General features: G+C 36.5%; 1 protein-coding gene across 3 annotated transcripts in view; it reads right to left on the minus strand.

Annotated features, from left to right (window-relative positions):
* The window catches only part of USP32 (ubiquitin specific peptidase 32), a 216,770-nt gene that overhangs the window by 31,467 nt on the left and 170,953 nt on the right, over positions 1 to 14,350 (minus strand). For 2 of the 3 annotated variants that reach the window (XM_035026664.1, XM_035026666.1), the window contains 6 exons: positions 12,068 to 12,243; positions 10,744 to 10,884; positions 6,776 to 6,935; positions 2,511 to 2,665; positions 1,527 to 1,608; positions 362 to 436 (listed from right to left, as the gene is read on the minus strand). In XM_035026664.1, coding sequence (XP_034882555.1) covers positions 362 to 436; positions 1,527 to 1,608; positions 2,511 to 2,665; positions 6,776 to 6,935; positions 10,744 to 10,884; positions 12,068 to 12,243 — 789 coding nt within the window. The remainder of the gene's footprint in view (positions 1 to 361; positions 437 to 1,526; positions 1,609 to 2,510; positions 2,666 to 6,775; positions 6,936 to 10,743; positions 10,885 to 12,067; positions 12,244 to 14,350) is intronic. The other variant, XM_035026665.1, reaches the window with a different exon arrangement.

A 14,350-nucleotide genomic window follows, 5' to 3' on the forward strand; every position in this document is an offset into this window, starting at 1 on the left:
AAAAAAATTGATACTCCAGGAAAAAGAAAAAGGGGTCCTGGGCGCCTGGGTGGCTCAGTTGGTTAAGCGACTGCCTTCGGCTCAGGTCATGATCCTGGAGTCCCGGGATCGAGTCCCGCATCGGGCTCCCTGCTCGGCAGGGAGTCTGCTTCTCCCTCTGACCCTCCCCCCTCTCATGCTCTCTCTCTATATCTCATTCTCTCTCTCAGATAAATAAATAAAAATCTTAAAAAAAAAAAAAAAGGGGTCCTAATCAATTTTGAACTAGAAAGCCAAAAGTTGTTAACACTTCAATAGTTGAGAAAGAAAAAAAGAATAATTTTAAGATAATCTCTTTAGAAATAATTAACCAGAGACTTACCCTTGTGTCTATCTATTTTACTACTGTTTGCTATAAAGGACATTTCCTCAGGCCAACTCATATCTTTGTTGCGAACTGGAAAGACAGAGAGAGGAACGTGTTAATTTCTTATCCATTCAAATCACACCCACTCAATTGCTTCTGTTTAAAAAATTTTTTTTTCTTATTTCTAAATCAGAAACTGAAAAAAAAAATTGAGTTAATTTTAGTAATTGATTCTGAAACCATTCCAACTCTTTAAATTGGGGACTTTATAGCTACTTGATTAGAATTCATTAGTAAGCTATTCCCTCAATTACCAACCTGAATTAAAATTATACTCAAACATCTATAGAAGTAATTAAAGCTCTTAAACTTAATGTATTAGAATTATCACAATTCCTTCTTAAATTATGACAACTGTTAGAGTAATCTATTTTATTTTTTCAACTTCTTTTTTAAATTTTATTTTATTTTATTATGTTATGTTAATCACCATACATTACATCATTAGTTTTTGATGTAGTGTTCCATGATTCATTGTTTGCATATAACACCCAGTGCTCCATTCAATACATGAGAGACTATGGACTCTGAGAAAGAAACTGAGGGTTCTAGAGGGGAGGGGTTGGGAGGATGGGTTAGCCTGGTGATGGGTATTAAAGAGGGCACGTATTGAATAGAGCACTGGGTGTTATAATCTATTTATTTTAATACAAAGGCAGTCTGCAATGTTTCCAAAAATCCTGAAGGGGAAAGATACATTTTAAGTTTACAGTGACATGTCCATGTCAGTGTGTAAATCTATGTGTGAATATACAAGTTCTATTGGCGAGTGACCAGTGTTTGATGACTAATGAAAGCCTCGACCACTAACTATGCCAGAAAGTTAGTTTTCTTACTCAAACTCAAAAACTCAGGTTGAAATTTTATAAATTTATAACTGAATTCACTTGTTTCTACCCAATGTTTCTATTCCTTGCCAACCAATGAAAGCAGACATATTTTTCTTTTAAAGCACTCTAGATAGTATGTAGGATTACATAAGAGCTTAATGGTTTTTCTTTACTATAAAGAATATAATGATCAAATAATAGCCAGAAAAATTATAAAACAGATTATTAGTAATTAAATCTTTAAATTCTTTCCCTAAAATCTAATATAGATGCATGCTTCCATCTTATACCTTCAATTACCAGATGCTGCTCATCTTGGATTTTCAAATATTCCAATCTATGATCCTCATCATCCAGAAGAGTAAGGTAATTCTGTGTATGGAGAAGAAAACGTTTTTGTTAATTTGATTACTAAACTTGAAACAGAAAAGGAAATAAAAATGAATGATAATTAAAACAATTAAACATGTCCTTGTAGTTCTCTAACTCATGTGACAGATATTTTGCATATTATAGTTCATAAATATTTATAATTTAGGTAGCAAAATGAGAGAAAAACAATGTCAACTTCATAAACAAATACTTTATGCTCTAAAACAAAATTATAACAGAATTTTGGGGAGATTGGAAGATTCATCACACATCAAACTAAAATTCATTGAGATTTAGATTTTTCTGAAGCACTTGTACAAAAGAAATTTTCTTTACTATCTAGTATGAAATTCAGTAAACATGCTTATGATCAAGATGAAACTTACCAGGAACCAAAAATATAAAATCAAAGTCCTACAGTAGAATTACATGTTTTTGTTTGTGCTCACAAAACTAAGTTACTTAATTCTAAGGGAGATACTATTATGTTGCCCGCCTACTCATGAGAAAATTGAGACAGTTAAGTGACTTGCTCTGGGTTATACAACTAAACAAGTGGCAGGGCCAGGATTTAATCCCTGGCAGTGTGGCTCCAGGAACTGTGCTCTTAACTATTATACTATACTGCCTCTCAATGGTGATCACAGGAGGATATAAAGAGGGAACAATGGAATAGAGAACTGGTTAAAACTACTTATGATCCAATTTCAGAGTATACTCTGAAAACATACTGCATATGGTAGGAAGAATATATAAGCAATTAATATAATAGCACTACTTCTGAGGAGGATGGAAGACAGAGGTCAGAGGATGAGAATGAAGAATTTTCACTATATACTTCTGTACTGTTCGGATCTTTTTCAGCATGTGTACAAGTCACCTTACAACAGGAAATGACTTACCTCACTGTTGTAGAGCCACAGGCGCATATCTTCCTCTTTGATGCGTAGCCTTTGAGACAGATATTCATGAATTTCCTTGATGGTCTGCATTCGACTAAAACAGCCTGTATAGGCTAAGACCCGCTTTAATGGCGCATTCGGAGAAGGTACATTTCCTATGGTCATGGTAATCATAATAAGGAAAAAGGCAGGTGTAAAAAAAAAAGCACCCCACTCAGCAATGACTATTTTAGGAAATAATGATGAGAAATGAGAATTATAGGATTAATAATTTTATAAATTAAGAAGCTTTAAAATTAAGATAAAAGAACAACTGTGTTTAAGTTCAAAGCCTTAACTTTGGAAGGAAGAGCAATAAGACCAGAAGCCCAAGTAACAGGCAATATTTGGATCCCAAGAGGAGTGGCAAGTATCAACAAAAGACACGGTACCTTGGCTGCCCTCAGCAGGGTCACACTCAATAGCAAAATCAATATTCAATATAAGAATGGGGAAGATCATATGGGACTTGATTTGAATTCCACAGATAACTGGACTCATTCAAAAGAATTCCACAGAAAATTGAATTTGTTAAAAAGAAAACCACTGGCCCCAAATGGGATCACTTATGTTAAAGCTCTAAGTCAGTAAACCAAGACTTAATACCTGACCTAACTGCAGTTTCAAATCCCTAGAAATGTAACCTTTAACTGGTCAACATGGGAATTTCCTGGTCAGTACTAGGAAATTTATTGATAGACCCTACTTTTCCCTTTAAGAGGGAGACCTTGCTTAAAACAATGGAATCTTTGTGAAGAGTTTCCTTTTTTCCACTCCCTCTCTACCTTTAAAAACCTTTTTTCTTTTTTTTTCTGTAGCTCTTGGGAGCACCCCTCTACTTGCTAGAAGGGATGTTGCCAGATTCATAAATCAATTAATAAAGCCAATTAGATCTTTAAAATTTACTTGGTTGAATTTTTGTTATTTAACATGACCCACTTTCTTAAAATAAACTGTCTTTGAATTACTAATACCATCACTCCCAGTAATTAAGTGCCCCAAATACCAGGCACAGAAGTACAATTACACAAGAAACTTTTACTTAAAATTCTAAATAGGCAGAGACACTACAATGGCCAGAGTTTAAAATGAAACCAAGAACCTTCCCATGACAAAAAAAATTGCCCCGCTGAAAAGGCAGGAGGCAGGAAAACCATGTGACCTGCCTGCAAAATAAGATGACAGCAGAAATGATCTTGAATTCCAAGAGGGCTCAAGAAACAAAAAGAATGGTAGGGGCACCTGGGTGGCTCAGTTGTTAAGCGTCTGCCTTCAGCTCAGGTCATGATCCCAGGGTCCTGGGATCGAGCCCCACATTAGGCTCCCTACTCTGCAGGAAGCCTGCTTCTCACTCTCCCACTCCTCCTGCTTGTGTTCCCTCTCTCGCTGTCTCTCTCTCTCTGTCAAATAAAATCTTTAAAAAAAAAAAAAAAAAGAATGGTAGTAAGGGGAAAGAGAGATAAGTGAAGAAAGAATATATCAAGTTTAACCACCTACTTCAAAAGAGAAGGGGGATGAAGTGACAAGAGATTACGGAAGTTAAAAACAGGTTGCTAAAACAATTAACTAAACCTTGGTTATTAACTATTCAGCCAAAAACCCAGGCAAGAGCTGTAGCTTAAAATGGTCCTCTCTAGCTATAGTAGGTTATAGTTTACTAAGCAGCCCAAAACAAAAATAAAGCATATCAATGTAATCCATCCAGGGTACAATTATAAATGCCAGGTAATTTTCTACCCATCCAATGGAGACTTAGCTTTTTTCCTCTTATTAAATGCCTTTGAATCTTCACCTACTAAACAAAGCAGAGAAAAGTACTTGTATCATCTGCTTTTTTTTTTTTTTAAGATTTTATTTATTTGACAGAGAAAGACACAGCGAGAGAGGGAACACAAGCAGGGGGAGTGGGAGAGGGAGATGCAGACTCCCCACTAAGCAGGGATTCTGACGTGGGGCTTGATCCCAGGACCCTGGGATCATGACCTGAGCTGAAGGCAGACGCTTAATGACTGAGCCACCCAGACCCCCCAATCATTTATTTTTTTAAGGATTTTATTTGACAGAGAGAGACACAGTGAGAGAGGGAGCACAAGCAGGGGAAGTGGGAGAGGGAGATGCAGACTCCCCACTAAGCAGGGATTCTGATGTGGGGCTTGATCCCAGGACCCTGGGATCATGACCTGAGCCGAAGGCAGATGCTTAATGACTGAGCCACCCAGGTGCCCCATCATCCGCTTTTTTAAGAGCTTCCAAAAAGAATTCACTCACCTAAAATAGGCTGAAAAACCATATAAGAAACAAAGACCCTGTAGCCTTATCTGTCAACAAGGCTATGTTTAAGTCATTGTTAACTGTGTCACAGTTTGTACACCCATCACTTCAGAAGTAATAAAAGAGTCTAGTAAACAGCCCTAATACATTGAGTAATAAGAAAGATGAAAAATAAGTTATGGCAGAACAAAACCCAACCATGATCAATTTTTTTTTTTAAAGATTTTATTTATTTATTTGAGAGAGAGAGAGAATGAGAGAGAGAAAGCATGAGGGGGGAGGGTCAGAGGGAGAAGCAAATTCCCCGCTGAGCAGGGAGCCTGATGTGGGACTCGATCCCGGGACTCCAGGATCATGACCTGAGCCGAAGGCCGTCGCTTAACCAACTGAGCCACCCATGCGCCCCATGATCAATTTTTAAACACATAGCCTAGCAAATATTTTACTATCAGATAGCAAGCAAAGGATAATTCTTAACAGAAAATAAAAGAGCAAAATTTTCCAATTATACATCAGAGGATTAGTTATAAGATTACAGCAAGAAAGCATATTTTCATAAACTTCAAAACGATTAATGATTGATTTCAGAATTAATTAGTAAGGAATAAAATTTCAAATTAAGAATAAATTTGGAGCATAACTACCCAGTTCTAGGATTCAGAAGCATTTCCAAGTGTAGTGTCCAAGTCAATTTCTATTGTCGTAAGCCACATAAATTTATTTGAATTCTAGACAGTTTTTATAGCATAGCTCATTAAGCAGGCAGCCACTTATTACACATAATTCTGTGTTTTTGAATAGCACCAACAAATCTAGTGGAATTTACAGAAGCAGCAAAAATCTAGGATCAGCACAAGAGTTACAAAGAGTACTTGCTAAAAGCACAACACATCTTGCCTCTCATGTTATCTTTCAAAGAGAATTGAGAAAGATATATGCTATGGGTGCCATGGAAGCAAGGTGAATATTTTTATTCAATGGAAAATTAAATCAAGAATGTTTCATAGTGCTTCTATTTCACTGCTCCTCGATTTTGACATTTTCCCCAAGTTTGGTTAGGCAGAAGCCAATGCTTTGCTATAATTCTTACCAAACAATATGTGTAAGAATATCCAATATATTATGTGACTAAAACCTTTAAGGAAGACAGAAAACTAATTGATTTCAAAGGAGGAATGGTGCTTACAGGGTTGGTTTGGGTTCAAAGGTAGTTCTTGCATCCTAAGTTATATTAATAACATTCTGGCATTGTTACACAAAGTAAGACCTTGTGTAAATGGATAACTCATTATTTCTGCTGAAGAACAATGTCAAATATTTGCAAAGCAAAAGCATAGAGCAAGTCCTGCCTGTCAATAAAATTTAACCTCACAGAGAAATCAAAGGGGAACTTTCTGCATGCAGTACATTAAAATGGGAACTTATATGTCATTTTGATAGGCTTGATGTTTTTCAAAGCAAATGTGCCATTTTAATTTTCAAAAATATATTCTTCACTTTATATTATCTGTCTCTTATAAAGACTCCTTGGACCAAGCATGAGAAATGTATCATGTTTTGCCAAAAGAGTCCCAAAAAACACCAACAAATAAACAAAACTATGACACTGCGAAAGAAATTACTTTTCAGAAATTTGAGTGGAGCTGAAAAGACCAGTCAGTCATCAACTGGCAGATTCTAACTTACGACAAGCAAATAATTTATAATGGCTTTTTTCTTTGTATGCTTACAAACCAGAAAAGGAAACAATTCTTCTCCATTTGATGATGAGGCTTTGCCACTACCCCATCTAGTCTTGCGCATGACCATAGATCTAAGCCCCAGAGACGATTTACCGATTCCGTATGAAAGTAGATGGGAATATGTGTTAGTGCAGTGGCACCAGACTTGGAGCAACTTGGTTGTTTTTGTTTTTGAAAGAGATGTATGGTATTCTTGCTGCATTCTTAAGTTACCTCTTGGTAAATGCTGAGGAAACATTCTCAGGCTCATCATACCCATATTCACCCAGATGTTAGACTGCTGTGTCCGAGTGGCAGGCTGCTGTCTTAGAAAAAGAAGATATCGAGGAAATAACTCCAGCTCTGGGATTTCTGTCTTGCTATTCTTGATCACCTATTGTTATAAAAGATATAATGTGATCACTATAAAAAGAAACAAAACTTGTCATTTTTTACCAAATTTCTGAGATTTATTTTTAAACTAAAATGTTCAATAGGTTCACTATCTATGTTAGATTATAGGGATTCATAGATTTAAATACTCTCAGGCTCCTGGTCCTAAACCCATCTTCCAAGATTAGAACTCCTGGTGATTATTTTCTCCTCTTTTATTTAAAAGCGAGTAACACTGAAATTAAGGGGAAAAATCTTAAATATTATCTATAATTCTATTCCCTTCACACTATAATTCTTTTCACTTTTACATACTTCATGTATGTAAATGATGTCCTTTAAGGGACAAATTCTTAGGACTGGAGTTATAAGTCAAAAAGTACAGAAGGCCATATCATTAACTACCTAAGTCATTTTGCCAGCCAAAGTGTAGCAATTTATAATATTCTCAGAAATTTATGGGTGTATTTCTCTCATAAAACCTTATCAGTGGACATCATTTGAAAATACCTTGTTTTTTTAACACATATAAAGAATATTATAAATTTGCTTAAAATTTTATTTCTTATATTAGTAGTAAGGATAAAAATGTTTTCATATAAAACTTTGCTATGTTCTACTGTAACTAGTTGACTCGATATATTTTTGTCTATGATAAAAACCATTACAGTGGGTGAACAAAATTGAGATTCATGTTGAAACAGGATTTTTCAATAACCTCCTCCAATAATGTGCTTGCCAGCCCAAAGACACAGGAAAACATTTTATTATAAAAATATTGCTCCAAGAGTTTTAAGAGTAGAACATTAGCAATTTAGTATTCCAAAAGGATAGCAGGATTAACATACTTTAAAACATAAAATCCTACATAAACTTTAACAGTCTCAAGTGATCAGGTTTTATTTTATTTCCCTCGGCCCTAGTAACCAATGTCTTCTGCAATAGAGCATTTTTCAATATCAAGAGGGGGCAGTAAAGAACCAAATGAAAACAATGCTATGAACCAAACCGTTAGGACTTTTTCTTAAAAGTATTCCGCATATCCTGATATGCTACAGTATGGCACTTGAGAAGCTCCATTTGGGAGCTTTTTCAAATCCTACTTAAATGATAAGCAGTAAAACTGCTCTCCCTGGTATTCTCCTCTAAGACTGCTGGACGAAGTCTGTCCACCTTTAGACAGGTACTAATAGCTACAAAGCCAACCATAATTTCTTATGATTTTAGTTTAATATGATTTGAGGCAAGATTAATAATTCAGTATTGGTAGTTGTCAGGCTACATAAAAACATACCTTTGACAGAATTTGAACTGATAATGAAGTAGTTTTTATAAATGCATCTTCTTTGCCAAGAGAACAAGTGATTTTGTGAAAAATTACAAATTAACAAATTCTTTTTTTTTTTTTTTAAAGATTTTATTTATTTATTTGAGACAGAGAGAATGAGAGAGAGAGAGCACATGAAAGGGGGGAGGGTCAGAGGCAGAAGCAGGCTCCCTGCCGAGCAGGGAGCCCGATGCGGGACTCGATCCCGGGACTCCAGGTTCATGACCTGAGCCGAAGGCAGTCGCTTAACCAACTGAGCCACCCAGGCGCCCACAAATTAACAAATTCTTATGCACATACAAAAACACATATTTATTTACATTTTAATTATTCTTGTCTTTGAACTTGTTAACTTCAGTGGCAACTGGCAAACAATAGATGCAATTCCATGTGCAAGAATTTGCCTTAAAGAGATCATCACATGTTTGGAAAAAACCCTGAGATCAAGACCTGAGCTGAGATCAAGAGTCAGATGCTTAACCGACTGAGCTACCCAGACACCCCAAAGATATTTTTAAATAAGTAGTATGACTTATGTAAGTATGAAGGTGAAAGCATTCACTTTTAACCTTGCCATGGCAATACATTTAGTATTCTCTACCTGAAAACACCATTTTATTTTATTTTACTTTTTTTTTTTAAAGATTGTATTTATTCATTTGAGACACAGAGATACAGAGAACGAGAGAGAGCATGAGCAGGGGGAGAGGCAGAGGGAGAGGGAGAAGCAGGCTCCCCGCCTAGCAGGGAGCCCGATGTGGGGCTCGATCCCAGGACCCCAGGATCATGACCTGAGCCAAAGGCAGACGCTTAACCATCTGAGCCACCCAGGCGCCCTGAAAACACCATTTTAAATGTTTTTTGCAGCATTTTTTCCTGAAATCAGGCAAATGTGTCATATTTAGAGATGAAAAAAATTCTATCAAGCTAGCAAATGCAGCTTTGATCTAGTAAAATTATTTTAGTATTTGTCTGACATCAATGTAAAAAATAGGACCTTGTGTGAGGCTCTGAAAAAACTCATTTAATGATGATGATGATGATGATATTAGCAATTGTCAGCATTCGCTGACCATTTACCATAAATCAGATGCTGTGCTAATTGTATTATTTAATTATCAAAACAACTCTAATGAAGTAGATATGGTCATGTTCATTTTAGAGAGAGGAAGAAACTAAGGTTTAGAGATTGGAACACTGGTAATCCAAATCTAGGCAGGCTCTAAAATATCAAACTATATATATGTCAAACACAATTATCACAATGTTTTCCCAGATATATTCCCACATATAGAATATAACGATAAAGCTGGAAAGTCCCAGAAATTAAGTAACTAACTGAAGGACTACCCCACCTCCCAATAAATAAAGTATATATATGTATATGTATCTATGTATATTCGTATTTATATGTATCTTCTAGGAGTTCTGATGCCAGATACAGTAGGAACCTTTCGGAGCCAACAAACACAAAGCCCAAATTCCTGATTCTGACTTAAACACAATTTTTAATAAACATAATTATTAGTAAGTCAAAGTCAACATCAAAATTATAGACTAAGGCTTTATAAGCAGACTTTTTCCTCTCTTTGGAAGTGATCTAAGTTACTGTATCTCATTTATGTAAACTTTTCTGGTATAAGAAAGTTCTATCTGGGACATTATATGAGGGAGAGTGTTTCTTGATCTACAAAAAGAACCTTCTTACGAAGTAATTTACTGCATTGACAACGCAAAGAGTATTCAGGGTATGAGTCCTGTTGTTTACTGTATAAGCCCAAAAGTATAATGGTATAGTTAACTCACTAATATTGTGATATTATATACTTCAAGTCTTTTAAATTACTTTAGAGCATTTTATTTATGCTCTCAATGACTCATCCTAATAATGGCAACAATCAGAATTCACTCGCCTTGGATTCCTGTTATCATCCTGTTATGATCATTTTTGTCCTTCCTTCAGAAAGACAAAACACAAAAATCTACCAACAACTATGGGATGAACCAATCCCTAACTGGATGCCTGTGTGGTTAATAAAAATAACAGTCTCAGAAGTAATCATTGCACCACTTCCCCTATATTCACTGAACTTTTTGGCACTGGCTCTCAGACTTCTGCTCCAGCCTAAGCCCCACATTATCCTAAAGTCTGCGTTTATATGGATGACTTATTTAATAGCCTAGCCTCACAATCCCTTGACTTTATTTAGTCCAGTGACTATTCTCTCCGCTCCAGGTAAGCCACCCACTCCCACAGGCACATCACTGTAGAGCTGGTACTAATACAGTGCTCGGTAAATGTATGAATAAATGAATGAATAAATGTAAAGAAATCTAAATTTTGTTCAACTAATTTACAGGTACTGAGTACTCTGTTGCCATTAGTAAGAACTAATTTGTGGATAGTGAGATTCATATAGAAAAGTAATGGAAGACCCAACTAGGACTGTTCCTTATATAAAGCACCATTGGTTATACTTACAGGTCTAGGTAGAGCCAGGTTTGCTCCATACCAGTGATAAAGTGCTCTCCACACAGGTTCTGGGACCATTTCATAATCTCTTCCATGGATCAGCTGTGGGGTTCGTTTTAATCGTCCTCCTTCTAGTGTTAGTGATGTAGCCTTAGAAAGAATGGAATACAAATGTTGATTTTTAGTATTTTTAGTGTTACAGTCTCGTGTTTTAACAAAATCTAGACACAGGAGAACAAACACATATGTCACAGCTCAGTTTCATGTTATCGGAAAATAATTTTCTAAAAGAGATTTTTATTTATTTTTTAGTTATTTTATTATTATTATTATTTTATTGTTATGTTAATCCCCATACATTACACCATTAGTTTTAGATGTAGTGTTCCATGATTCATTGTTTGTGCATAATACCCAGTGCTCCATGCAGAACGTGCCCTCCTCAATACCCATCACCAGGCTAACCCATCCTCCCACCCCCCCTCCCCTCTAGAACCCTCAGTTTGTTTTTCAGAGTCCATCATCTCTCATGGTTCGTCTCCCCCTCCGATTTCCCCCCTTCATTCTTCCCCTCCTGCTATCTTCTTCTTCTTCTTCTTTTTTTTTCTTAACATATATTGCATTATTTGTTTCAGAGGTACAGATCTGAGATTCAACAGTCTTGCACAATTCACAGCGCTTACCAGAGCACATACCCTCCCCAGTGTCTATTACCCAGTCACTCCATCCCTCCCACCCCACCCCCCACTCTAGCAACCCTCAGTTTGTTTCCTGAGATTAAGAATTCCTCATATCAGTGAGGTCACATGATACATGTCTTTCTCTGTTTGACTTATTTCGCTCAGCATAATACCCTCCAGTTCCATCCACGTCGTTGCAAATGGCAAGATCTCATTCCTTTTGATGGCTGCGTAATATTTTATTGTATATACATACCACAAGAGATTTTTATTTTTAACTTTAGAAATAAATTATTTAAGAAAGAGAACTCAAGGCAAATCATTTGAAAAATCATTAGAGCATTTGGAAATAAGACTGGCTGAGAAATTATTATTTTGGAAAAAATTCCACATACACATAAAACTGCATTTTCAAAGTAGCTGTCCTAATAAGTAAGAATATTTCTAAGTATTACTACACTACTTCTATGCAATTACTAAATCATAAAATATCCTCACAGAAATATACTGTGCAGAGATTTCCATCTTCAACAGGTTAATTTAACGAACCATGAATGTACAAATGTCATGCTGTACATTAAAATCTCTAGAATGAAATTTATTTGCCACTTTTTTGAAAGAGAATTGTTTTACATAGATGTCATATCACCTACCTTTACAGGTTCTTGAGTTACTAGTGGCTGGTTATCAATAGCCCCTGGTTTCTGAGGATTGAGATGCAACAAAATATTCCCATTGGCTCCTAGCAAACACTGGTTATTATTGTCAGACGTGTTATGTTGTCGGGCAAAGCACATATCTGCTCCTGGTGTGGCAGAATACAGAAAGCCTGTAAGGGAAAAGAGGATGGAATCTCTTTATTTTTAGTTATTATACATAAATAGGGGGGCGCCTGGGTGGCTCAGTCGTTAAGCGTCTGCCTTCGGCTCAGGTCATGATCCCAGGGTCCTGGGATCAAGCCCCACATCGGGCTCCCTGCTCTGCGGGAAGCCTGCTTCTCCCTCTCCCACTCCCCCTGCTTGTGTTCCCTCTCTCGCTATGTCTCTGTCAAATAAATAAAATCTTTAAAAAAAAAAAAATAGGCTTGAAGATATGAACTCAATGTCCATGTATTAGATTAATGCTATTTTTCTGTTGGCATGTCACTACAGCATAAGATTCTGATAACTCTGCAGAAGATAGGAAATACAGATGTCATCCTTCTGGACAATATCTAGCACAACACTAAGTAGAAGAAAAGCTTTAAAAACTGTTACCAAATGAGGCGCCTGACTGGCGCAGTCGGTTAAGTGTCCGACTCTTGATTTCAGCTCAGGTCATGATCTCAGGGTTGTAAGATCCAGCCCCACGTCTGGCTCCATGCTCAGCTCAGTGTGGAGTCTGCTTGGGACTCTTTCTCCCCCTCTCGCCCTGTCCCTGGTGCCCCTCAACCCCATTCACATGCTCTCTTTCTAATATAAATAAATACAAATCTAAACAAACAAACAAACCCCCCCCCCAAAACCAACAGTTACCAAATGAACATTTGGCCAGCATCCTAAAATATCTAATAATTCACAAGAATTATACATCCTCTGATAGAAAAGGAAGAAGTATGGCCAAATACCTGGGATCTCACATAGTCACCCTTAATTCTTTTTTTTCCACCTGTAAACGCATTCCAAATGTTCTTAGTAGATTGGTCATAAGAAGTCTCTAAACCAAAGGGAAGGAGCTAAAACAAGAACTCTAAAAGAAGAGTGCCAGAGAGGAGGGAACTTCCCTAATAAATTTATTTCAAAGGAAGGCATCCAGGTTACAATAGAAAAATGCACACAGAAAAATGATTAATGATGACTTAAGAGTTGTGAACCTCAATGGTATTTTAAGCTTTTTCAACTCTGAACTACAGACTAACCATTCTAGCCATCAATCGAGTAAACATTCTAGCCATTAGTCACTTTAAACCTTTCGTCTGCGGCACTGCTCAGCCTATGGATAGCACAGATCAGAGTAAGCACGTATCAAAAAGGACCTTAGAGAGGGTTAAAAATAATCTTGGTGTTAAAGCTCATCAGAGACAGAACTTCTAGGACTGCTGAATGATCGCTGTAATGTCAGATGGGGAACAAGAAGGAGTAAATTCTACAAAGAACTCTGTAGAGAGGATGCTAGCTCTGTCCAATTTGCCAGATCTCAAAGATGAAATAACAACAGAGTAAGGTTGAGAGCACTGCCACTGTTATCAGCAGAAGGATCAGCTCAACTCAGCTACGCCACAAACATCAAAGCATTTTCCCCAAATGTGTAGAAACACTGAGTTTTAGTGTTTTTTTAGTTTTTAGTTTTAGTCCTACCAAAGACTGTAGGGGATTATGGGAAGCATTAGGACTTTTTCTCAATAGTTTAAAAAAATAATCCCCCAATTCCAGCCTGAAATGTCTGTAGAATCTGATATGAGGGTGCATTTAATCCAATGAAGGCAGAGAAAGTCTTGGAGATGGAATTTTAGATTTTCTCAAAAACGGTCTTTTCTCAAAAATTGTCTTTCCAAATTATTGACAAAATAATTTAATAGCAATACGGAGAGAAGTAGCTTTAATCAATGAAAACAGTGAAAATATTTTCTTTCTTTTTTTTTTTTTTACAAATGAACTTATTTATTTTAAGTAGGTCCACGCCCAATGTGGGCCTTGAACCACAACCCTAAGATCAAGAGTTTCATGCTCTACTGACTGAGCCAGCCAGGTACCCCAACAGTGAACATATTTTCAAATTGAGAGATTAATGAAGTAGAATATAGAAGAGTTTCTTTTTGTAAAGCTACTAATGTATTCAAGAATTTTGTAATTGATCATTTCATTCAAAACTTATTTCTGTGAATAGAAGCCTGATTATATCCTACGAAGCACATTTCTGACAAAGTATACTCCTTTAAGAAGTGACCCTCAATAAAC

The sequence above is a fragment of the Mirounga leonina genome, unplaced genomic scaffold (assembly GCF_011800145.1).
Source record: "Mirounga leonina isolate KUSES-001 unplaced genomic scaffold, KU_Mleo_1.0 Mir_200, whole genome shotgun sequence".
In the NCBI taxonomy this organism is placed as follows: Eukaryota; Metazoa; Chordata; class Mammalia; order Carnivora; family Phocidae; genus Mirounga; species Mirounga leonina.